This window comes from Miscanthus floridulus, chromosome 16, assembly GCF_019320115.1.
Source record: "Miscanthus floridulus cultivar M001 chromosome 16, ASM1932011v1, whole genome shotgun sequence".
Taxonomy (NCBI): Eukaryota; Viridiplantae; Streptophyta; class Magnoliopsida; order Poales; family Poaceae; genus Miscanthus; species Miscanthus floridulus.
Window position 1 is genome coordinate 75,191,338 of NC_089595.1, and position 25,805 is coordinate 75,217,142.

General features: G+C 44.3%; 3 protein-coding genes and 1 pseudogene across 4 annotated transcripts; 2 read left to right on the forward strand and 2 right to left on the reverse strand.

Moving 5' to 3' along the window:
• Positions 1 to 10,008: 10,008 nt before the first annotated feature.
• On the reverse strand, positions 10,009 to 18,803 carry LOC136511585 (transcription termination factor MTERF6, chloroplastic/mitochondrial-like; annotated as a pseudogene).
• LOC136510848 (aquaporin SIP1-2-like) lies at positions 15,025 to 15,455 on the reverse strand. Its single transcript, XM_066505167.1, has 2 exons — positions 15,153 to 15,455; positions 15,025 to 15,063 (listed from the first exon to the last, which is right to left on the reverse strand). Exons 1-2 carry the CDS (start codon positions 15,453 to 15,455, stop codon positions 15,025 to 15,027), a joined length of 342 nt encoding a protein of 113 aa, XP_066361264.1.
• A 39-nt stretch (positions 18,804 to 18,842) lies between the features above and the next one.
• On the forward strand, positions 18,843 to 24,807 carry LOC136511584 (transcription termination factor MTERF4, chloroplastic). Of its 2 annotated transcripts, none has more exons than XM_066505630.1 (4): positions 18,843 to 22,890; positions 23,929 to 24,160; positions 24,250 to 24,455; positions 24,543 to 24,807. In XM_066505630.1, the coding sequence occupies exon 1, from the start codon at positions 18,988 to 18,990 to the stop codon at positions 20,482 to 20,484; it is 1,497 nt and encodes a 498-aa protein (XP_066361727.1). In that variant the 5' UTR covers positions 18,843 to 18,987; the 3' UTR covers positions 20,485 to 22,890; positions 23,929 to 24,160; positions 24,250 to 24,455; positions 24,543 to 24,807. The 2 variants fall into 2 exon arrangements, with proteins under 2 accessions (XP_066361727.1, XP_066361728.1); XM_066505631.1 differs by having other exon boundaries at positions 23,933 to 24,160.
• Positions 23,942 to 24,576, forward strand: LOC136510849 (protein argonaute 4A-like). The gene is made up of 3 exons (XM_066505168.1): positions 23,942 to 24,160; positions 24,250 to 24,455; positions 24,543 to 24,576. The coding sequence occupies exons 1-3, from the start codon at positions 23,942 to 23,944 to the stop codon at positions 24,574 to 24,576; spliced, it is 459 nt and encodes a 152-aa protein (XP_066361265.1).
• Positions 24,808 to 25,805: the final 998 nt, after the last annotated feature.

A 25,805-nucleotide genomic window follows, 5' to 3' on the forward strand; every position in this document is an offset into this window, starting at 1 on the left:
GAGCTACTACAAAAATGATACTGACCAGAAGGAATTCACCTTTTAGCTCCTCAGCAAGTTTGTTCGCCCGCTCTACTTCCTTTGCTTTTTCCTGGCAAAGTTGATCGATGGTCTAGCGCATCTGGCCGAGCTCAGCATCTTGCTCTACAAGCACACCAGTTGTTAACGGAAATGAGGTTGTTCAGTAATACTAAAGTGCATTCGTTGATGTACCGTACCTGCTTTCTGTTTGGATACACTGTTGAGCTGTTCGCTTTTCCTCTCCAGCCTGCTCGGAAGCACATTTTAGTTGGTTGGAGATAGCAGCCAGCTGCTCGGATTGGCTCTGCACTTGCTCAGGACACAGCCGCCAGCTTCTCGGTAAGGACCCCTTTTGGTATTCTAGGTCCTGCGTGTTGGACTCCGTAAGGTCTCGTTCATGTTGGGCTCGCTGGATATTCTTCTCCGAGAGGTTCCTGGCCTCTTTGAGTTTTTCGTTCTCCACTGCAAGGGGCTCCATTCGCTTTATTAGCTGGCGGCGCTGCTCGGCAACTTGAGATATTTCTTGCAACAAATATGATGACATTATTGTTAACCAATTCCAATAAATGCCTCGGACCTTTCTAGACAAAGTATTCACCTTGATCTGTTTTATCACACTAGTAAGGGAAGTCTCCAGTCTCCTAAACTCCTTGGTGGTGTCCTCCTCTACAACAATAACTATTTCTTCACCATGCTTTCAGAGGATCCAGACTGCTTTAGGTCGAGGTTCGTTGCGCACTGATCTCCTCCACCTCATCCTCCTCCATCGTAGCCGGAGGGACAACCTTGGGGCTCGGTGGTCGGATAGCAGTTCCGACCATGCCCTCCAAAGAATCGAGGACTGTCGTCTGTTCATTTGACTCCGAAAGTTTTTCCGCTCTTGTTTCCACTATCGTCGAAGGAGCTGTCGCTTGATTTGCTTGCCATTGTAGGTAGTCGCTTGCCATTAGGAAGCTCACCAGGGGCAGCAATTGGCTCCCTTGCGTGCTCCCAAGCACTCGGGGACTCTAGGATGTGGTCCGCCGGTGTCTCCACCGCTCCTAGGGCAAGTTTCCGGTCGCCGATCAGTCTGAGCGGGTGGGGCTAGATCTGTTGCTCGCCTTGCACTGTATCAAATCAGTTATTCAGTAACAACATAAGTAAAGAAAATACAGCAAAATAACTACAGCACAAGAGCAATTACGGTTTGGTCTCACGGTTCAATTCCTTGAACCAACTAGTGCCTGGCCAGAGCCTCCTGGGCATAGTTGCAGGGTCGACTCCTATGCTCGACGGGGGATTCTCGGCTCTTCCTCGGTTAGGCCTTGGTTCCGCCTGCTGCTCCGGGGCTACTATCGTTTGTTGTTCTAGGATCTCCGTTGACTGCTCTGTAGGGATTTCCGACGTCTACTGCGCCGCAATTCCCTCCGCTCAATGCTCGGGGACTCTCCTTGTCGAAGCCTCAAGGACTAATTTGCCTACCCTTGATTTGTTGTTCCAGCGCGTGGGTAGAGCGGAGGCCCTTTTGTGCTCACGGGAGGGTTCGTGAGAATCTCATCATCGCCAGACCAATCGAACACCGTGGTTCTTCATGTTTGGTTGGTCTGGTCATCATCCAGAGAGATCCTGCCTGGTTTGCGGGGAGTAGTTGCTGCTGTTTTCCTCTTCTTCTAGGCCGGCTCATCTTCCATCGGCCTCTTTCCCCAAGTTTTCACCGACACTGGGGGGAGGACTTTCCATCCGACCAGTGTCCATTCCTCTGGATTCCGAGGAAACACTGACGGAAGCTCTCCTTCAATTTGAATAGGTCGACGTGCATCCACTGACGGTGGCCAATCATTCCTCAGTACGCCCGAGAAGTACACCGCCCTGTCCTGCGAATGGGTCTTAACATGAGTAGGATCAATTTAATGCTCGGCAGTATAAATAAAATTCTCGGAAAACATATAGTAAAGACATTCACCTGAGGAGGCAGATTCTTGCAATTGAAGTGCTTTGTGTACCCTGACAGCTTGAAGGAGGATAGCGGAGAGAACAGCTCGGCAGTTCGCTCTTCGACGTCGCTCCTAGAAAGAATTTCGGGCTTCTCTCGAGTCCCATCGATCTCCCCTTTGAATTCAAAGCCTAGGGTGCGCCCTCTCCTTGCAAGGTTGTATGCGACGCACTATGAAACTCGCTGCTACTAATCCGCCATTGGTCTTCATGCCCTTTATCAAGCTAAGGAGTTCATTCACTTGATCCATGTCATCCTTGCTCGGTAGCTCCGACCAACTCCTTTGGCTTTCTGGGATGTGGTCGGCGTTATAATGCACCGCTAGGTGGCTTTGTCTCATGTAGAACCATCTGGTGTTCCACCCCTTCAGCGATGTGTTCAGCGGTATGGTAAGATATTCACTCGCCATCCCATCCCGAAGCTAGAGATACACCCCGCCGACCACCTTTGAACCAGCGCCTGCCTCTCTTCTTCAGCCAGAATAGGTGACTGGAAAAGATTGAAGTGGGGAAGGATGCCAAGGTATGCCTCACAAAAGTGGATGAAGATGGAGATGTGCAGAATGGTGTTAGGGTGGAGGTTGCACAGAGTAACCCCCCAGAGCTCCAACAGATCCCTCAGAAATGGGTGCACAGGAAACCCTAACCCGCGCTAGAAATAGTCTTCGAATACTACCGCTTCGTTAGTGTGAGGCGTGGGAAAAGACTCACCGAGAGCTGGCCGCCATCTGACGGTCGCACGGTCAGGGAGAACGTCGGCCTCCACCAATCGATTCAACTCAGCTTCTCCTATTTGTGACGGCACCCACTCCTCGTTGCGTCAGGCCACGGCATTTGCCTTCTTGGGACTCGTCTTCTTCGGTTTTGTAGCTCCTCTCTTCGGTGCCATCTCTCAGATCTGGTTAGGGTTCGGCGGTAGAGACAACAGTGGTTGCAGATTTGGCGGCGCAAGAAGTGAGGAGGAAGATGAAGTGGAAAAGGTGGGAACGGGGACTGTGGTGGCACTATTATATAGGATCCTCCCCACCGTTCCACATTCAAGGGTTTTTTGGGAACCGTTCCCACGATCTGCGCCGCTGCGATTTCTCCGAAGTGGCAAATGGGCCGTTACCTGGGATTCCCCACAATCGTAGCCAATGGTGCTCATTTATTGCTGCCTTCAATTGCTCCACACCGAAATATCGCCGACATCTCCGCTGTTTAAAAAGGCTAAGTAACTGACACTGTCCAGTCGTTATTCTGGTTTTGCCTCCATGATTTGATTTTTCCAATAACTCCGCCTATAGCAATGGGACTGGCAGCCTGCTCCGTTGGTCTTTATTTGTTTTTATATTTCTGACCCTAGCACCACGTGACTGCATCACCTACTGTCGGGCTTGGAGACTAAGTGGGCACACTTCACCTTGCGGTGAATGTGCTTTGTTGTTTTCTAGGACATGCTCGGGGACTGGCTTCCTGCTCGACTAGTTTTCTACTGTTCTTTGATTTTCTAACACTGGCACCACATGACTACATCATCTGCTGTCAGGCTCAAGACTAAGTGGGCACACTTCACCTTGCGGTGAGTGTGTGGGGGTTTTTTCTCGAAGACTATACGTCTATAGAGGAAGATTGACTCCAACAAGTTTGTTTGGATTCTAAGTGGGCACACTTGGTCCACTACGGATAAATTTTTTATTCTAAACTTGAGCTCCTTACACCCTTATGGCAAGCCGTACTTTGGTCACTCTGCTCGGCGATGATTCACGCTGCTCGGCAACATGTCGCCTTGCTCGGTGACATATTGTGTTGCTCGGCAATGGTTCACACTACTCGGCGACGGCTCACGTAGCTCGGCAGTTTAGCATGGTGGTAGGACCATAAGCTTGACTACTCGACGTTGTTCGCACCTGCTTAGACAAGCTTAAGACGACGTTGCACAACGGGTACAAGGTGCTCGGAGACTAGCTGTGGGGTGTACGACCCTGGATACCCACGGTAGACCACTTGGGCTGCGCCCCTAGGGGTGGCCCAGCCCACAAGAAGAAGCCTTGCGAGGCACGACTCTGCTCGGCGCCTTCCGCAAGACATTGGGAAGATATCCTGAAGATATTACGAGATCTATTAGGATATGTATGATCTCAAGATTCCTATAATTAGTTATTACTTTCCGGTTATCTCTTAGATCTAACCGACTTGTAACCATACCTCCCGGACTATATAAGGCGGGCAGGGACCCCCTCTAAAATCATATCATATCATACGATAGCTAATACAAACCAACAGACCACAGGAGTAGGGTATTACGTCATACTGATGGCCTGAACCTGTCTAACTCGTGTGTCTCTGTTGCCTTCTTGTTCTTGATCACGCGCTCCTCTGCCGATCAATCTACCTTCGTGGGATACCCCTTGGAGGACTGCTGACTGATATTCTATCGACATGTACCCATCCAAATTTAAGATCTCATTTTCACCAATCAAAGAAATGAGCAAAGAAAGAGAGGATGCTATGGATGCGGTGAGATAAGGCACTTTGTGGAAGTTTATCCAAATAAGCCCACACCCAAGACAAAGAAGAAGGCATGCAAGAAACAAGCCCTCACATCAATAAGGACATGGGATGATTCTTCAAATGAAGAAAAAGACCATCACAAGAGGCGAGGGCACAAGCACTCATCATCAAGCTCTTCTCGTGTGTGCCTTATGGCATGAGGTAACGAAAGCTCATCCTCTAGTGAGAGTGACAGTGATGACAAAATGCCTTCTTATGAAGAAATTGTGCAACAAAATCTTAATTATGCTAAAGTTTGCACTAGTCAACAAAAGAAGCTCCGGAAAATAAAAGAAAAGCTAGATAGTTCACAAGAAGCATACAAAACTTTGCTTGAACAATATGAGAATTTTGCTAATCTTAATGTTCAACTATCTACTAAAATTGAACAACTTGAGGTTAGTGCAACAACAAATGCATGCACAATCAATGATGAGCAACTTGTAAAGAAAAATAAAAAATTAAAAGAAAAGTTAGCTAGCTCACAAGATGCTTATAAAAGTTTGCTTGCTAAAATGGAAACTATATGCAAACATTGTGATGAGCTAACTAATAAAGTCGCTAATCTTAAAGCTGTTAGTACAACTCCCACTAAGGCATCTAAAAGGAAAAGTTCTAACATGTCTAAAAAGAATGCCTCTACTTTTTGTAATGATTTATGTTTAGACTCACCTTTGTGCAACCAAGTTTGTGTTGAGAAAGTTGTTGTAGATACATGCACACAAGAGGTTGCAAAGGAGAATGAGTAACTCAAGCAAGAAGTAGCTCGCCTCACTAAGGACTTGACTCAAGTGAAAGGCAAGGCGAAGCAAGCCCAACTTCATCAAGATAACACCGTTAATGGAGTGAAGAAGCTTGATGAAGGACAAACCATGGTTAGCTACGTGTGCCACAAGAAAGGTCATAAGTCGTATGAGTGCAAGGTGAAGAATGGGGGAGGAGCAAAGAAGAAAGAGAAGAAGCAAACAAGCAAGCTCTCCAACACCTACACCAACAAGGTGGACAAGAAGACCTCCACACCATACTTGCTAAAGAAGAAGAAAAATGACAAGGTGGTGGCCATCAAGGTAAATAAGCAAGCCAACAATGGGGTCAAACGCTTTTGGGTGCCAAAGGAAATCATCTCCAACATGAAGAGCACCAAAAAGGTTTGGATCCCGAAAGGGAAGTGAGAAGTCCTATGGACTTCAGGGAATTTGGATACTTGGCAAAGTTTGGATGCATTTCATGGGGTGCATCATGATGGACAAAATCATTGCCAAGTGGGCTAGTGAATACTATGGACCCAAATTCTCCTTCCCATGTTAGGTAACTAGATTCAATTTACTTCAATTGGTATTAGATTTAAATTTTCCTACAATTTGTATATTTTAGCATCTAGTTACTCTTCATGCCTAGGTTTGCATTTGCATTCTTATATATTTGGTCATGCATACACTAGGTATTTCATATGGTAGGCTTGCTCAGTTTCATTCTTATTTCTTGGAAGCAATCCTACATGGTTTAAAATTATTTAGGAGCATGGCACATAGCTTGTCCTTCAATTGTTCATCTAATATGTGCCAAAGTCCAAATTGTAGATAATTTCTCCCGAATATCGCCTTCGAAAATGACCCTCACATTCATGTGATGTCATCTTTCAAGCGGTGTTTTTTATTCTAAAATTAATGTGCATGTTTCCTATAAATTTTCCATACTTGTGTGCACAAATTTAGGGGGAGATTACTTTATAAGTTGGATGCTTTGAGACTAACACCTTTTCAAGGTTATCATGTGTGTAGTAGTCTTATTACAAGAAAAATGGAGTCCCTAGAGTTAAGCATCATACTTCAAATATCCACCACCGATTGCAAGTGGTAGAATGTGGTATTTCTAAACCAATATCATCATGTTGATTTCATTTTGATATTTATATGCTTTCTCCGTGCATTATATAGATTAAATTCTCTTGTGTAATACTTTGCCAATTATGCATATGCTTTGCCTTCTATTATATGTATGCATATATTTAGGGGGAGCTTAGTCTATATAATGTGAGAGTCAAATTTTATGATCTATTTCACTCTACACACAAAGGATCACAAAGTTTGACCCTTCCTTGTGCTACTAATGTCTTCCTTTTTGGTGTTTGATTCCAAAGGGGAAGAATTTAGAGGACCAAAAGCAAACATTAATTTATAGTAATGGTTCGAGAAAGGGAGGATAGTGGATTATGGATTAGCCTATGTAATGGAAAAAAATTGTAGGAAGCAAGGCTTAAATCCATAATACCACGTGGGGACATTTGCAAGGGTAAAATGAGTTTTTATGTAGACTTACAAGTAGTATCTTTTAGCATCATATAATCTTGCCCTTTGCATTGCATCCTAGAAAGTAGGTAGGTTTTTAAATTTTTAAATTTTATTATTTGTTTGCTTTGATCGTGTTGTCATCAATCATCAAAAAGGGGGAGATTGTAAGGAAAATGGACCCTTGGCCCATTTACTTTAGATTTTGGTGTTTGATGACCAACACAACCAAATTAGGACTAATAAATTTGTAAGTGATTGTTTTGTAGTTCAATAGGATGCAAGACGTGACTTAGGACTGAAGGCGACGTGATGATCGATGATCAACACCATAAGCAAGACCCTAGAAACACAAGAGAAGACCTAAGATATCAAACAAAGTCCAAGTACGAAGATAGGAACCAAGCCGGACGTAAGATCGCGAAGAAACGAGCTCATAGAGGTGACTGGACGTTGGATCGGACGTTGGACCGGACGCTGGACCGGACGCTGGACCGGACGCTGGACAGCTCACAGAGGTGACCGGACGCTGGACAGCTCATAGAGGTGATCGGACTGCTGAGCAGCAAAGTGACCGAACGCTGGGTGCCAGAGTCCGATCAATATCAGTAAGGTTCCAGAGAGCCGTTTTCGTGACCGGACGCTGGTCAGAGTCCGGTCAGTAGCAGAAAAGTGGGATTTCGTCTCCAACGACTACTTTCTCAGTGGGGCTTATAAATAGACCCCCACCTGGCCATTTGAGGTGTGTGGAGCTGAGGAAACATACCAAGGGTGTTGATGCACCATTTTAGTGATCTCCACTTGCATAGTGCTTAGTATTTTATTAGGTGATTAGCGTAGGTGCTTTGCGAAGTGCTTAGATTGATTAGACCACCACTTATGCGTTTGCTCTAGGTTTAGGCCTAGTGTTTAGTGAGGTTTGCATACCTCTTTCCACTCGGTACTTGCGCGCACCATTATTATACATCGAAGGGGCTTGTAGTCTTGCGAGATCACACCAACCGCGTTTATGGTGTGGCCGGCACCATGTACCGGAGAGAACAAGGCCCACGGCATTTCGGCCGAAAGCTTGATAGTGAAGACGGCGGAGAGCATCCGAGAGAGGCTTGCCGGAAGGTACGTTGGAGACCCACTTGCGCGTGGGGAAGGCCCTGAGGCCATCCACGGAGTTACCCGACCGGGAGCTTGGCCCTTGCGAGGGGCTTCAACGAGGACTAGGGGAAAGCTTGCGCGCTTCTCGATACCTCAGTAAAAATACTGGAGTCGTCGATGGGAGTTTGCATATCTCTACCTTGCTCTTTAACTTCCGCATTTACATTATTTGTATTACTCCTTTTGCGGTAGAAATAGCAACACACTAGCAAAACCATAGTTGCACATTTAGATAGTTTATCTATTGAATAAGTTTTGCTAGGGTTAGAACAAGAGGCCATAGTTTAGAGTTAAATTTTTAAGTTGCCTAATTCACCCCCCTCTTAGGCGTCACGGTCCCCTTCATACATGCATGTTTATAAATAAAACATGATTAGCTTTAACTTGGCTTTTGAAATTAAACATGTTATATGATATGATTAATCTGAATTAATAATTTTTTCATAGTTTTGACTAATTAAAATTGATCAAGTTTGTAGTTGTTTATTTTATAATATAAAATTTCCGGTAGCCGTTTCTTTTTAACAGTAGTTTCGTTTTCAGCGTCTCTTGCGTTCCCGTGACCGTAGCAACGAGCCCTCTCTTTTAGCATGCTATTTTCAAGTTTTTACTTGATTGGTGTATTGTTCTTAGGCCCTATTCGCTTCGTTGAAAAAACAAGCTGAAACACTGTTCTGGCTGATTTATTGTAAGAGAAAAACACTGTTTCGGCTAAAAAAAAATAAGCTGAAAAGTACGGATTATAAGACAAGCGAACAGGGCCTTAGTCTACCTTGTTTGCTTGTATGTGTGCTTGACTTGCTTGGTGCTTGCTACGAGTAGAAAGAGAACCGCCGGTGAGCGTTGGAGATCAAAAGTTGATGACCGAAAGCTGAAGTATGAGGATGTTTGACCAAGTGTAAAAAGGCAAGTATAATATGAGGCTCTCCTTGACACCTAATAATTATAATGCCACTATATTCATGCAGCATGTGTCGAATATGATAGCCTTAAGGATATTCCTAGTATTTGTTATCTTGATCCTTGATACCTATGGTTCATACATATGGGTAGTTTTGCTAGTTGCTCTACTTAACGATGAAAGCTCCTTAATAATGGCTAATGGTATATGCAATGATGTTTAAAATGTGTTTTTTAGCAACATGGAATCCCTAAGGACTTATCTATGAGTAAAATTCAGGACTTATAGTACAACCATGAGAGTTATATAGCTCTGGCTTTAGTCAAGTATGAGGTCATTTTCTAACTTGTTAGTGGTTACCCGAAAGGACACAAAAGGGGCTTGACACGATGGGTATAGTGCGGCCTCTGTTCCTAAGAGTACTTCTGCGTGAGTGTGCCTTTCGAAAAAGAACTCTATATCTGCCTGTCGATTAGAAACCTAGCGGCCCTAACTTGTTAGATGGACCTTTGAAAGGCTTCATAGTGAACCCTGCCGACCTTCTTTGGTAGTGGGTTAAGAGATTAGCGACCTCGGGCGAAAGGGTAAATCACGGCTCATGGTGAAAGTGTACAGCCTCTGCAGAGTGTAAAACTGTTATAATAGCCGTGCTCACGGTCACGAACGGCTTGGAAAACTGACGGAATATTTGGTTCTTATTGTTATTCTATGATATTGAGGATGCTCATGTTTAATCATTATTATACTATTGCCATTACTTATAATCATGTGGGAACTGGAGCTCAAGCATAGCCTAGCAACTCATGCTTTAATGTTAAAAACTTAGTCTACTAAAAATGTCTACTGTAGTTCAACCGTGTCTAGCCTTTTGAGCCTTCATTCGCCCATGTTATATTTACTTTACGGAGTACAACATGTGTTCACCCTTGCTATTTCCCCACACCCCTAGTCTCTAGTGAAGGTTGCTCGGATGGTTGTTGAAGATTAGTTATCGTTCCGCGATACTCTGATATAAGTGTTAATATAACTATGTATACGTTATATTTAATAACATTGTTTCTGATACTATTCACTTTATTGTTGTATGTGTGGACTTTTTGGACATACATATAGCGAGTCTAGTTTTGTTCTTAAAACTGGGTATGACAGGTACGAGTAACATGGTATCACATTAATCAATTTAATTCAACATGCTGGGAAATTGAGGTAATTAAATACACCAGGAACTTGTTCTTGGCGTTCCTCTAATTCTAGCAATTCATGTTGATTTATCAAATCCAGCATCCATGAACAAATGATGTTCATCATGCTTTCTTGGCCTTGGGCTTAGGTGGCGGTGCTAGGAACAAAGCCCTGAAGATCCACGCGGCAAGAATGGCACCAATGAAGGGGCATATCCAGTACACATAGAACTGCTCCCAAGTATTATGGCGATTGTTAACATACGCCCAGCCAAATGCCTGCATATAATATTTGATCAAGATTAATAAGTTCAAGAAAAAACGAAACTAGAATCCTTATTTTTAGTAAAGAGCGCTAAACTGAAAATAGCCAGGAACAGAGAAATGGATAAATGCTATAAGAACAGTAATCTAATAAAATCAGCTCTTATCAGAAAATTACCAAAATATTCAAAATTCAGCAATGATCTACACCACTATTCCTAGGGCAGCATTCCACTGAGGGTAGCAATGTCATTTGGGGATAGGAACCACTCTTGGGATCCAATAGTCATGGCCATTGCCATGTCTCATCACTCTTGTGAGGAGTGGGGTATGTTCCCTGTCCTTGCCTCTGTTGATCTTCTGGTCAACTTCTCAGACGCCATCCTATGCACCACTCTTTAAGTCTTGTTTGGAAACATAGCAATGCTCTTCAATTCATACGTATTGAAAGAGGTGGAAAATTAGTTCATTTCCACTCCAATCCATATGGACTGGGAGGGATTGAGTTTATCCAAACAAGCTCTTAGAGGTTTCCATCATGGCATTGCCAGAGGTCAATTTCTGAGCTTAATGCTTGCTTTTGCAGAGCAATAACTGCACTCAGACATTGCTGCAATCTGTCTCGGCAAACATGGTGCGGTAGTTACTCAGTTAAATGGAGTAGAACTGTTTTTAATCAGCACAAACAAGAGATATTCTGCCAGCATTACTCTGCATTGTATTCTGCCAACTTTACTCTGCGTTTATCCTTCAATTCGGTAATTAACTTTGTTTAGTTCACCTCAAACACATAGACAATCATTGACACTTATGTTCACATTGTATTGTTGTGCTCCTTTAGAATGCAGGGTTCTATGTGCAGGTATTCAACTGGCGTCTGATTAAAAAAAGGGGTGAAGTATGCTAGATTTTCCAAGGTTTGAGACTTCGGCAAAACAGAAACTCAGGCCCTTTTCAGGTGAGTATGTGCTCTATGTTATGATACAAGCAATGGTGTCCAAGCATGGTTCCTTATTTGAGATAACATCTACTCCCTCTGTTTCAAATCATAGTTCACTTTGTCTTTGTACTAAGTCAAACTTCTCTAACTTTGACTAAGTTTTTACAAAAATATGTTAACACCTACAAGTTCAAATAAATGCAACATCGAAACATATTTCATGAAGAATATACTGAAACTAATTTAAAGTTGTAAATGTCGTTGCCAGGGGCTAGAGGTTTATCCCTCCTAGCTGCCATTGCTCTGGGTGGTTAGCGCCCTGTCTTATGGTCATTTGGTCATCTGTAGTTTCTTTTGCAGGCACGAGTGTTCCTAAGGGCAGCAGTAGAGTGTGTGTGTGTGGAGTGAGTTTGAGTTTTTGTGTTGCATGGGCACTTGTCCCTTTTTCATCTTCTTAATATAATGATGCGCAACTCTCCCACGTTTTTGAAAGAAAAAAGAGTTGTAAATGTCGGTGCATTTTTCTATAAACTTGGTCAAAATCAAGTTAATTTGACTTAGGACAAAGCCAAAGTAAGCTATAATTTGTAACAGAGGAAGTAGAATTCAGTTTGAAGGCTATATAAAATATTCTAGAAAGAAATAAAATAAAAATTTTCATTACAATATGGTAGTGTGATTAGTGGTCTACAATTTGTTAATTTTCTAACTTTTCCATTTCAATCTATTTCAGTGCCCAGCAACTTTAATTTGTAGATGAATGTTCCAATTTGGTTTCATGCCCGGAAGGTCAACCACAGAAGTAATCTTCTTAATAAGACAGGTTATGGAGCGGTTTAGAGAGCAGAAGAAGGACCTCCACTTGGTTTTTATTGACTTAGAGAAGGCTTATGACAAGATACCAAGAAATATTATGTGGTGGTCTTTGGACAAACATAAAGTCTCATCAAAGTACGTGACCCTCATCAAGGACATGTACAACAATGTTGTGACTAGTATTCGAACAAACGATGGTAACACAAATTACTTCCCGATTAAAATTGGACTTCATCAAGAGTCGGCCTTAAGCCCGTATCTCTTTGCCTTGGTAATGGATGAGGTTACCAGGAACATACAAGGGGATATCCCTTGGTGTATGTTGTTCGCTGATGATGTAGTGTTAGTGGACGAAAGTCAGGCGGGAGTAAATAGGAAACTAGAGTTATGGACGGCAGACCCTTGAGTCTAAAGGTTTTAGATTGAGCAGAACTAAAACCGAATACATGAGATACGACTTTGGCGGAGTTGTTCAGGAGGAGGGAGATGTGAGTTTGGAAGGTCAAGTAGTGCCTAAGAAGGATACCTTATGATATCTGGGATCGATGCTACAGAGGGATGGAGATATTGATGCAGACGTTAGCTATAGAATCAAAGCAGGGTGGATCAAGTGACGACAAGCTTCTGGCATTCTCTGTGACAAGAGGATACCACAAAAGCTAAAAGGCAAGTTCTATAGAACGGCGATTAGACCGGCTATGTTGTATGTAGCAGAATGTTGGCCTACAAAGATTCGACATGTTCAACAACTGAGTGTTGCATAAATGCGTATGTTACGATGGATTTGCGGTCACACAAGAATGGACCGAGTTCGGAACGATGATATACGTGATCGCCTTGAGGTAGCACCAATTGAAGAAAAGTTTGTCCAACATTGGTTGAGGTGGTTTGGCCATGTCCAAAGGAGACCTCCAGAGGCACCAGTGCATTGTGGAGTCCTAAGCCAATCTAATAATATGAGGAGAGGTAGAGGAAGACCGAAATTGACATCGGGGGAGGCAATAAAAAGAGATTTGAAAGCTTGGGATATACCTAGAGATCTATGTTTGAATAGGAGTACTTGGAAAGCAGCTATTGAAGTGCCGGAACCGTGACTTGGGGTTCTTGGTGGGTTTCAACTTTAGCCTACCTCAACTTGCTTGGACTGAAAGGCTATGTTGTTGTTGTTGTTGTTGTTGTATGAATGTTCCAATTATACTTTTTGTCCATAGAACAAACAACCAGTACGAAGAATGCGTGTTCAGAACTTCAGATTTAGACATGGATATAAGGTGGCTATATGCTGCGTATGCGTGCCTTCTCTATAGTCAGCAAACACCTATCCTATACCTCTAGAGTTCTTCTGGAAGACTGGAACAATATTTTGTTTTCCACTTCCTATCACCATGCTGACTCTGTTAGTTCAGAGCTGTATTTAAAAAAAAAGATGTATCACAATGTTGTGCTCTTGACTTGCAAAATTGCTCCTGACCTTCAGACAAAGAGACAAGAAGATGCTTCAAAAGATCAAGTGTGATGATTTGGTGGTCAAATAATTTTATTCACCCTTTTCTTCTCATTGTAACATGCCGGGCATTTCGTACAATTATTTTAGAAATAGGTAATCATGTGTAAACAGTAACTGAAATCCTTTCATTCAGACAACTGATTTTGCACCATTCAAGTGATATAACACTTGCTAGCAAAAGAAATAATTTATTTCCATGTAGCAAATAAAATAATCTAGTGGATAATATCACATGCACTGGCGCTGATACATTTTGAATAGCCACACATAATAATGTTGTGTCCGATTTATTATTTGCTAGTGCATATCAAATAAAAGAGGGAATCATAGCCAATAGATATTATTTTGAAAGAGATTGATGTTACTAGGTACTATTCATCAAATTAAGAAATAAACAATTCAACTTTTTTGTTGTTGTTCTTCTAACAAAGATGATGGTTACAACAAGCATAAATCTAATTGCTTTCAGAAGCCAATAACAAAGTATTAGTATTTTGATCAGTAAACTAATTTATTCTCTCATTTTTTATTTTTTCTTCATGTAGCTGGTTTCATCATTACTCGCATACAAAATATTTAAACGTTCAACATCAGTTCTTTGCTCTGGATTTGACTTGATGCAAAGATGCACTTGACTTTTTTAGAGGGATGTATGAGTGTCAGAAACATAATGCACAGCCTAAATGAGTAGATACAAACCGCTGTTTTAAATTTATCTCCAGTTCTCCACTGCCAATTTCTATTTTCAGAACATAATGCATAGAAGTCATTTTCCCCTGATTTACATTTATTATAAACTATAAATTTTCAGCTTGCTCCTACAACAGAGTTATAGCGCCATCTAGCCATGTGTGGTCTCTCAAAATACGACATCTGTGCATGTATAGTGGCCAAAGCATACCACTAAATTATGATATAAGTTCACCTTTCTCACTAAAGAATGGTATAGATCCTACTACCCACATATGTAACATTCCTGAGAGTCATCGAACATCTACAAATATTTGTTAGATAGGCAATCAGGCTGCTAAAGTTCCCTGTGATGGACCAAAAGGCACAGTTATTTTCTAGTTGGGTGTTGAAATTTGCTCGCTGTATGTATAGATGGTGACAGGAAACTACCAATTGGAGTGAAAAGTATATACAAGTAATGAGCTAGCTGGCCAAACAACAGACAACAGTAGAAGGAAAAGAGAAAAAGAAAGGAAGAGACTGACATTGGCTGGGTTCATGGAAGGGCCGGTGTATGCTGCGCCGGAGAGGACGAGGCACAAGGTGCAGATGGAGATCATCCATGTCTTGATGATGGGGTTGCGGGGCCCCTTGACTATGATCAAGAGCACGGCCAAGGTGATGACGAAAGTAAGCACTAATTCAGCGACGGCACCGGTGTGGGGATCCACCTTGAGCGAGGGTCCCCCAAGCATGTGCTTGTACTGCGCCGGCATCAGCTACGAGATGGCAAGAGCGCCGCCCACAGCGCCTGCGGCCTGATCAGTTAGGAGTCCGCATCAGTCTCTGAAGAAGACATTTCTGAACCCTTGAATTGAACTGAACCCAAATTCAAGTGAAAACTAACCTGTGCCGGTAATCGGAGCGCGACGGAGAAGAGGGAGGGGCTGGTGACTCCGGCGGCGTAGAAGGCGGCGACGCCGGTGGGGTTGAAGCTGGCGCCGCCGAGTGCGTCGCAGAGGATATTGAAGGCGAAGAGGAGGACGGAGAGGAGGGAGACGGTGACCAGGAGCGCGTAGTGGACGCCCTGCAACTTCAGGTAGGACGTCACCGCCGCCGTCGAGGCCCCCAGCGTGGAGACGCACAGCACCCATAGGAACGTCACCACCGCGTCAGCGGCAGCCGCCCGCAGCGCCGCGTCCATCGCCATCAGCGCCCGTGTTGCCCTCTGCTCTGTTGTGTTGTGTTCAGGAGAAGCAGATCGGAACTGACGGAGGAGGGGGTACGTATACAAACGCTCTTCCCGTGCTGCATATCTCCCTTCTTTTTTCGGCTCGTTTGGCTCCACGCCGCAGCACATTCTGCATGGAAGAACAACCAGGCTTGTAATTATCGATCTGGAGACCATTTGTCCTTTTATCTTGAAAATGGAGCTAATTTTAGGCACAATCATACTTAGATAAAAAAAATAGGTTAAGATAGTACTATTGTATAGTTCAGTAACTTAATAAAGTTGCACATTAAATGAAGTTGTATTTGAGTTTTGGTCGCTATTTGAACAACCGTAATAACCTGTGTTGGCTGAGATGATCTTCATTTTTAGTCTTTTAAGATGTTCAACCCCGTTAATCAATTTTCGGGTATTTATGAATCAGTCTCTTAAAATGCTCGGACCGTCTTTGAAGATCACCGGTATTTATCAAACTGTCTCCTAAAATGCTCCTACCGTCTCCTAAAGTGCTTCTTTTGCTATACTGAACCTGGAGCTCCGGTGTAGCTTGTGGTTTAGCATTTGCTAATATACACGATCATTCATTTAGCTTGTGGTTGAGCAAAGGATTTGAATGCAACAGTGGCGTATCAGTGTCAATATACTAAAGCACTTCTTTTCTCCAACGGAGACCCTTTGAGTTGTTAATTATTGAGCAAAGGATTTGAAAGCAATAGTGGCGTATCAGTGTCAATATGCTAAAGCACTTCTTTTCTCCAACGGAGACCCTTTGAGTTGTTAATTATTGAGCAAAGGATTTGAAAGCAATAGTTACATATCAGTGTCAATATGCTAAAGCACTTCTTTTCTCCAGCGGAGACGGTGCCACGAAGTTCATTATCGCTTGTATTCAAATCTTGTATTCACCAACATATCGACATAATATTTATAAGTATCCTTGTAACATCTTGATACAGAGAATTTTAGAAACTCTCCACTCACATGGTGAAGCAGGGATTATGTAAAAGCAGTCCTTGTGGCCCCGTTCGGCTTGCTGAAACTTGACTAAAAAACACTGTTCTGGCTGAAATGTTGTGAGAGAAGAACACTGTTCCGGCTGAAAAAAGAAGCCGAACAAGCCGGATATAAGGTAAGATGTCGACGATAACTGTTTGTTGATGTATTTCCCAATAAAACTGTTTTCCTATGTTGTTGATGTAACGTAAGAATGCAACCATTAGCAAATACTCATCGGCTTTATCTCCACTGTGGTCAGCTATCAAGCTTACAATTAAGTTGGTGGCTTTATCGCCATGACAAGAGCCTCATCTAGAACAGGAATTTTCATACACAATATCACCTATATAACACAAGCTTCACAAATATAATAGCAGCTTGACAAATGCATCAAACCCACAAGAACCACATTGTAAACAGATCAAAACTTTCACTTTTACTGTACATAAAATTCAGTGGATGCACACATTGCATATTGTGAGGACCAACAAAATCAGGATCTTTGAAGTTGTCAATGGATGACGAATTTATATATCAATTAGAATGGAACAACAGAGTCTTAATCCAGATAGTAAAGAAGTACTAAGGTCATTCCTACAACATATTTCAAAATCACAAATATTACTGAAAGACAGAAAGAGCCTTCAAAAGCATAACAAATTGAATGAATCAGTTCAGCGTACCAGATCAAATATTACTTAGACAACGTCACAAGATCCACATTTTTTACATTTGTCAATCCAGAGGACAGAAAGGTACAGTAAATTCTATGGAGATGGTTATGTGAAAAAATGACCAGAATTAACATAACACAGTGATCTCAATGGCATTGGAAAGAATGACACCTAACCTTGTGATATAATCCTACAAAACTTGTCTCACAGCATCATTGGAACTAAAACATCCTGATCCCTGAAACCATCAAATGTAATCTTATCCTCATACGCCTTAACAACATCTGGCACATCGTGAGCATACCTCAATACTCCCTCTGTCCCAAAAAAAAAAAGAGTCATTCTCGCTTCCAAAAAGTCAGCAACTTTTAACTTTGACCAAATATATTTAACAAAATATTAATATTTATGGTACATAATTAGTATCATTAGGTATATCATTTAATATACTTTCATAATAAACTTATTTGGAGATATAAATGTTGCACGTATTTTCTATAAATCTAGCCAAAGTTGAGAAAGTTTGATCAGCATGACTCCCGTAGCGACTCTATTTTTGAGACGGAAGGAGTACATACTTTGTGGAGAACATCTTGGTGCTACCAAGCAATGCCGAAATCAACTTGACGTTGGGCCCAATCTTTCCCTCCCTCATCAACAAGCTTAATGCGGCACACCTTGTTATGATGTTCTTCTCCAAGCTATACATATAAGCACAGGTTGCCCCATTACTTCGCTTAGTTCAAGCTTCAGCTCATCCAGGAAGAACCGAAGCTTCTTTTGTATGATCTCATCAGAGAAGCTCAGTGTCGTCGGCTGCCTCTTGAACGCTCTGCGCAGCTCACCCTCGGACACCCCGGAGCTTCGGTGCAGGGCGACCCTATGCAGCCACGTCTCCCTACTGATGCCCCATTACGCGCGGATGCCGTAAAGAAAGCCCTTCTCCATTACGCCCAAGCCGAACTCCTTGAGGCCCTCGAAGATCTGGCATATGCGTTCGGGCGAGATCATGAGCACGCCCATCTCGATGATGACTTCGAGATGGATTCCTCGGGGAGCCCGAGGCAGCGGAGGGTGTCCACGGCGGGGTGCAGGCTCTTCTCCAAGTCGGACATGAGGGCGTGGGGTGCGCGAGATGGCAAGGCAGACGTCCTCATCGGTGCCAAGGATGCTGCGGAGGAACTGGATGCAGGGGACGAGGTGCTTGTCGAGGCTGCGCGTGAGGAGGATAGGATAGCTGGCGAGCCTCCGCGGCTTGACGCCGAGGGAGGCGAAGAGGACAAGCTTGGGGCGGAGGATACGGTCGGGGTCGAGGATTAAGATCAGCCGTAATCGGCGGACTAGGTCGGCGATCTCCGCGTCGGTGAAGCCGTAGCTCCGGAAGAGCGCGCGGACGGCGTCGGCCTTGGCGGTGGAGCGGATGGGGAGCTTGTGGGCAGCCGCGGCGGCGGGGGAGAGTCCGCAGGAGATCAGGTAAGAGACAGTGGCGGGACAGGGCTCGGAGACGGGGGCGGCCGCGAGGGTTGCTAAGGAGTGTCCGTGGGAGAGGGCGTCGCTGGGGTTTGTGCAGGCGGCGGAGGGGATTTGGCAGAGGCGGAGGAGCCGCCGCCGACAGATGGTGGAAGCGAACATGCCGGGTGCGGCGGGGATTTCGGGCCCGGAGGCCCATCTCTAATACGTTATGGCCCCTCAAGAAGCCGGCCCTGGCTTTTCAGCCGCAGGCCGCAGCCTTCCTCTGCTGTGGCTCCATCTCAACGCAGCTTTCCTCTACGGCTCCATCCTCGCCATCGCCACCGGACCTCGCTCGCTCACCTGTTGCCAGTTACCACTCCCAAGTCCAAATGATGAAGTCCCTCCTCTTCTCCGCCCATCCCACGCCGCCGCTCCTCCCCGCCCCCCGCCTTCGCAGGCTCCTCCGCTTCCGCGCCTCCTCCTCGGCCTCCGCCTCCGCCTCCGCCTCCGCGCCGCCCCAAGCCGACCGCCGCTCCCCCCGGCCGGCGCCGTCGCGCCGCCTATCCTCCTCCCTCTACGCGCGCCCCAGCCTCCTCGACATGGAGCGCGAGCGCGCCACCCGCCGCGCCGACGTTGACGCCTTCCTCGCCTCCCTCGGCGTCGACCCGGGCGAACTCGCGGGTCTCGAGCTCCCCGTCACCGTCGACGTCATGCGGGAGCGCGCCGAGTTCCTGGGTTCCCTCGGGCTCACCCGCGAGGACCTCGCCGCCTACCCTCTCGCTCTCGGCTGCAGCGTGCGCAAGAACATGGTCCCCGTCCTCGACTATCTCGGCAAGCTCGGCGTCCGCCGCGATGTGCTCCCGGACCTGCTGAGACGGTACCCGCAGGTTCTACACGCCAGCGTCGTCGTCGACCTTGCCCCCGTCGTCAAGTATCTCCAGGGTATGGACGTGAGGCCCGCTGACGTGCCGCGCGTGCTCGAGCGCTATCCGGAGCTCCTCGGGTTCAAGCTCGAGGGCACCATGAGCACTTCCATCGCCTACCTCGTCGGCATTGGAGTGGGGAGGCGTCAGATAGGCAGCGTCATCACCCGTTTTCCAGAGGTGCTTGGTATGCGCGTGGGGAAGATAATAAAGCCTTTCGTCGAACACCTTGAGGGCATTGGTCTGCAGAGGTTAGCTGTTGCAAGAATAATAGAGAAGAAGCCATATGTACTTGGATTTGGGCTAGAGGAGAAGGTGAAGCCTAACACTGACGCTCTTATGGACTTTGGAGTGAGGAAGGAGGCTCTAGCATCCATTGTGATGCAGTACCCTGACATTCTTGGACTTGAACTGAGGGACAAGCTTGTTGCACAGCAGAGCTTGTTTGAGTCGAGCATTTTGGTTAGCCGTGAAGATTTTGGGAGAGTAGTCGAGAGGATGCCGCAAGCCATTAGTCTTGGACGAGCTGCGGTTCTGAAGCATGTTAATTTCCTCACAGCTTGTGGATTTATGCTCTCTCAAGTGAGCAAAATGGTTGTGGCATGCCCCCAACTGCTCGCACTAAATATGGATATAATGAGGATGAATTTCGAATACTTCAAGAATGAGATGGAGAGGGATTTGGAGGAGCTGGTTGAGTTCCCTGCGTTCTTCACATATGGCCTCGAGTCGACTGTGAGGCCTCGGCATGAGATGGTGTCCTGGAAGGGCTTCACATGCTCTCTTGCATGGCTTCTTAACTGTTCTGATGCCAAATTTGATGAGCGCATGAAGTATGACACAATTGGGGTTGAGGAAATGGAGCGTGAGGATTCTTCTGACATGAATGCATCTGTGGAGGAGATAGAGAGTGAGGAGTACGAAGACAGCGATTATGATGACTCTGATGATGAGTTTGTTTGATAATTCATTTCATCAGTCATTAGATTGTCAATTTTGAAGTATTATGTGGTTGGTACACGAAATATCAAACTGTAGTTTAGAGGTCCTGTCCTGTATGTTCAGATATCCTTCAACATTGTATGTTATAACTGTGTAAGGATGGATTTCTCACCTTCCTTACCGACGTACTCTCTCCCTTCCAAATTATAAGCCGTTTTGGATTTTCTAGATAATAGCTTTTGCTATGCACTTAGATATACACTATGGTAGTGTTTGGATGAGAGGATTTCCGGAGTCAGGATGGGATGGATCCAGTTTTTGGGCGTGGTTCAGAGTCGTGTGGAGTCAGGGACATCCCACTTGGGCATATTCGCTGAAGATTCCGTGACTCTGTGTCCCTCTTTTGACAGAGTCATCCCCAAGTGGGATGGCTGCCTTGGTGCATGCGTGATGAGCTCGGAGGAAGAGGAGGAGCCTGAGGAAGAAGGAGAGCGGCTGCCTGCGTTGAGGAAGAAGAGGAGCGGGGTCCAGCCAGCCGTCGCCATGCTAGTTTAGGTTCATAGCGCAAGCTCCGGTATCTGGCCCCAGCCTCACCGCGCCACTCCGACCCTGCCGCCGCAGTGCCCGGTGAGATCTGTACCCGCCTCCACCGTGCGGGTGAGCTCCGACCCCAGCCTGGCCCTCACCGCGGTGAGCTCGGCTTCCGACCCGACGGCACGACCTCCGGCCCTACAGCCGCCATCCAAGAAGGAGAGGAAGAGAGCAGTGCACGGCCAAGCTTGGCGGTGGAGGAGGGGAGGAAGACGACCGGCGCATGGCCGAGCGCCGGCGAAGGAAGTGCAGGGCGTCGGGCTTCGCGTTAGGAAGCGCGAAGGTGAACGCTGTTGCGGAGACGCTGCGTCCGCTGCGTGCGGTTGGGATAAGAAGAACGAAGGGATAAGGAAGAGGAAGAAAAAGAAAAGAAATTAAAAAAAAACTGACAAATGGACCCCACTTGTTAGTGGGTGATCCCACTTTTGATGTCCTAAGACCAAACAAAAAATGGGTTCATCCCATCCCTCTTCAACCAAACAGAAATTGGAGTCGTCCCGTTTCCGTCCCATCCCAAAAACCAGAGTCGGGACAGTCCCACCCCACTTTAACTCCCAACTAAACGCTACCTATGTCTATATACATAGTAAAAACAATGTATCTAGAAAAGCCAAAACGTTTTATAATTTGGAATGGAGGGAGTACTTGGCAATTCTATGCCAAAACATATATGAAACCATCTTTGTCATGCATGCTCAGAGGTTAATAACACGAGAGCAGTGGACTGAAGATTAAGAGTGCTGACTGATTTTCATATGGTATTGAAAACAGAGGCTCATTTGTGGAGGGTGTAGACAGCGCAGAGGATGAAGGTGTTTATGATGATTCTGATCATGGTTTTGTTCAATGATTTGCTTAATAGTATCTATTGCTATCTGACTAACTTTGCATATAGGCCATAAGCTTGATGCTCTATTTTGTCATTAGATTGTCATTTCTGAAATATATTTGGTAAACCAAATGCTGGATATAATCAAACTGTATAGAGGACCAGTATTATCATATTTCATTGAATCTTGTGTGTTTTAACTGCATAACTAGAAAAACTCGGCGCGGCAAAGCCGCGCTCTCCTTTGAATCCACCAGCTTAGCACTTTTTTTACAATTACTGCAAAAAGGTTTAGCAGTTGAGCTACGAGATTAGAGTTATGATGATCTTGACATTGAACTAAGTTATCGTTAGCAGAGAATAATACAATAGCATCTTGAACATTACCGAGACCATGGTCACATCATAGCAATCTGGTCTCTTGAGCGACCTGATCATCAGATTAGTGATGGTATTCAATTCGGATTTCCTAGTATGGATTCAACAGTTATCATGGTCACTTTTTTTTATGTGTTTTTAAGTTTTTGGGGAGGTTTATGGCGGCACTGTTCATTTCTCTACATAAAGGATAGTTTTTTAATAATATTTATTCGTTGTTTGATAAATACGCATCTCTGGAAGGTTCATTCTTAAGGATATTAGTGTGTTGTTCTGGAAGGTTCGTTCATAAGGATTTTAGTGCAGCATCATTAATTTGGGGTGCGCGCTGCAATGTTCTTTGCCTTTTTTTTTGTTTCTTATAGTTATGGAAATTTCGGCATGACTTTCCAAAGGAAAAGGGGTTTCTTCTTTTTCTTGCCTTTCTTCCTGGATCTGTTCCCCTTTCCAAATCTTTTGCATTTTTTGGGGTCTATATAGATATATAATTACATGACTCTTATTGTAATTTATTTACATTCTCCTTTGTTTATTGTCGTTTTATTGTCATATGTTATGATTCGTTTTCATTTGTTGATGTGCAGGGTTGGGCAGAGACTTTGCAGCTTTGGGCCAAATACAGTGCTCTCGTGAGTATATTATGCCATATTGTTTACAATTTTGTGTGAGCATGTAGAACGGCTCCTATGAAGGACCAGTATGATGTTTCCGTATGAGTTGTCACTAGGAAATCTTCTATGGACTATGGTAGTGTGTTGTGTTCGAGGTCCTTGTTTAGTACTGTTTCCATTGTTTGTTGTTTATTAATGTTTCCATAGTTTGTGAGATGATCACAATTTCTTTTTTTTATGTTTTCAAATTTGTTCAGTAGCAACTGTGCTTTGCCTACCTGTGTCATTCTTACATCTATACTATACAGTGACTTCTTTTCTTACTGCTTCATTGTATGAAGTATTAGGAAAGAAAACAAATGCCAGATATTTAAATGTTCCAATTTCTAATTGATATAAGTGGAATATCTTCTATTGTTATTAGTGTGGGCTGCAAAATAATAAAGTATACTGATGTTACATTTGTGTTGCATATTTGGTGGTGATGGGACTTGGGAGTAAACGTTGTGGTTTACTGAAATGTATACCGTTTGCACAATGTAAATAGTTGGCAGTTGATATTACTTTAGAGAATGTGTATTGTTGGGGGTGTGGCATAAGCTAGGGCCTCCCATTAGTGTGTAATAAGGTCTGATTACTAAGCCTAGGGGCCTATTTGTGAGTGTTTAGGAACTGGATGCAGTTTGTAGGAATTCATTTGTTTATAAGCCCTACCGGGAAAAGGAATGACTCAATTGCTCACTTCCTCACTTACTTCTCTCTCTGTTTGGTCCGAGACTAACATGTATGGTGTCTGTACCCTACTCAATGTGTAGCAATGAATAATCATGAGCTAATTGGGAAGGCATGAAACCTGGAAGAAACTGGAAATTCTTTAGCAAAGTAAATGCCAACTTGAATTCCTAGTTTTTGTTGCTTCAGCTCATTATTTACTATTGCTGAGTTCAGATGTTTGGAAGGGTGATTTACGGGCCTTCTGCCGCTTCAGTTGCGGTGCTGCTTGCTTGAATCATGCAGCTAGTGCCTACATACATGTCTGATTAGGTTTGCTTGCAGCAAGGCTCACTAAATGGAGTCTCACAATGGCAAGGCTGATGACTTGCCTCCACCACCTCCTTTGATTGCTGGTGTTGAACCACTTAAAGCTGATGAAACAAAGGCGCCATTGAAACCTAGGAGCCTGGTCCAGAGGAATGGCTTTGGCAGAAAGGGGCAGCTGATAAAGCTGATAACAAATCACTTCAAAGTTTCTCTCATGAATGCTGAAGATTATTTCTATTATTATTATGTGGGTCTCTAATCCTTGTCCATGTGTCATTTCTTTATTTTCATCCTCATACCTTCATTATCAATGATGTTATCTTTTACTGGTTGCAGGCCAATTTGAAGTGTGAAGATGATACACCGGTTGATCACAAAGGGTCGGGAAGAAAAGTGATCGAAAAACTGCAGCAAATTTATGCTACTGAACTTGCAAATAAAGATTTTGCATATGATTGTGAGAAGAGCCTGTTCACAATTGGTGCTCTTCCTCAAGTTAAAAATGAGTTCACTATCGTGGTTGAAGACTTTTCAACTGGAAAGTAAACCTCAGTTATTTTGATTGATTTGTCATTATCTACTCTGGTGATAATTATCCCTAAATGTTAACTTGACTTTCTTGCTTTCAGGACTCCTGCTGATGGCAGGCAGTCCAGGCAATGACAATCCTCCTGGAAGTGAGAGGAAAATGGTCAGAAGGCCTTACAATACAAAGACGTACAAGGTTGAACTCTCTTTTGCGGCAAAAATTCCTATGAGTGCAATCTCACAGGCCTTGAGAGGTCAGGAATCAGAGCACAGTCAGGAAGCAATTCGAGTGATTGACATTATTCTGAGGCAGCACTCAGCTAAGCAGTATGTAGTTGTTTCATGCAATTCTGAGGGCATATATTACAAATACAACAACAACAACAACAAAGCCTTTAAGTCCCAAACAAGTTGGGGTAGGCTAGAGTTGAAACCCAACAGAAGCAATCAAGGTTCAGGCACGTGAATAGCTGTCTTCCAAGCACTCATATCTAAGGCTAAGTCTTTGGGTATATTCCATCCTTTCAAGTCTCCTTTTATTGCCTCTACCCAAGTCAACTTCGGTCTTCTTCTGCCTCTCTTCACGTTACTATCCTGACTTAGGATTCCACTACGCACCGGTGCATCTAGAGGTCTCCGTTGCACATGTCCAAACCATCTCAACCGGTGTTGGACAAGCTTTTCTTCAATTGGCGCTACCCCTAATCTCTCACGTATATCATCGTTCCGAACTCGATCCCTTCTTGTATGACCGCAAATCCAACGCAACATACGCATTTCCGTGACACTTAGCTGTTGAATATGTCGTCTTTTCGTAGGTCAACATTCTGCACCATACAACATAGCAGGTCTAATCGCCGTCCTATAAAACTTGCCTTTTAGCTTCTGTGGTACCCTTTTGTCACATAGGACACCAGACGCTTGCCGCCACTTCATCCACCCTGCTTTGATTCTATGGCTAACATCTTCATCAATATCCCTGTCCCTCTGTAGCATTGATCCTAAATATCAAAAGGTATCCTTCCTAGGCACTACTTGACCTTCCAAACTAACATCTTTCTCCTCCCGAGTAGTAGTGCCGAAGTCACATCTCATATACTCAGTTTTAGTTCTACTAAGTCTAAAACCTTTGGACTCCAAAGTCTTCCGCCATAACTCCAGTTTCTGATTCACTCCTGTTCGGCTTTCATCAACTAGCACTACATTGTCCGCGAAAAGCATACACCAAGGGATGTCCCCTTGTATGTCCCTTGTGACCTCATCCATCACTAAAGCAAACAAATAAGGGCTCAAAGCTGACCCTTGATGTAGTCCTATCCTAATTGAGAAGTCATCCGTGTCTCCATCACTTGTTCGAACTCTAG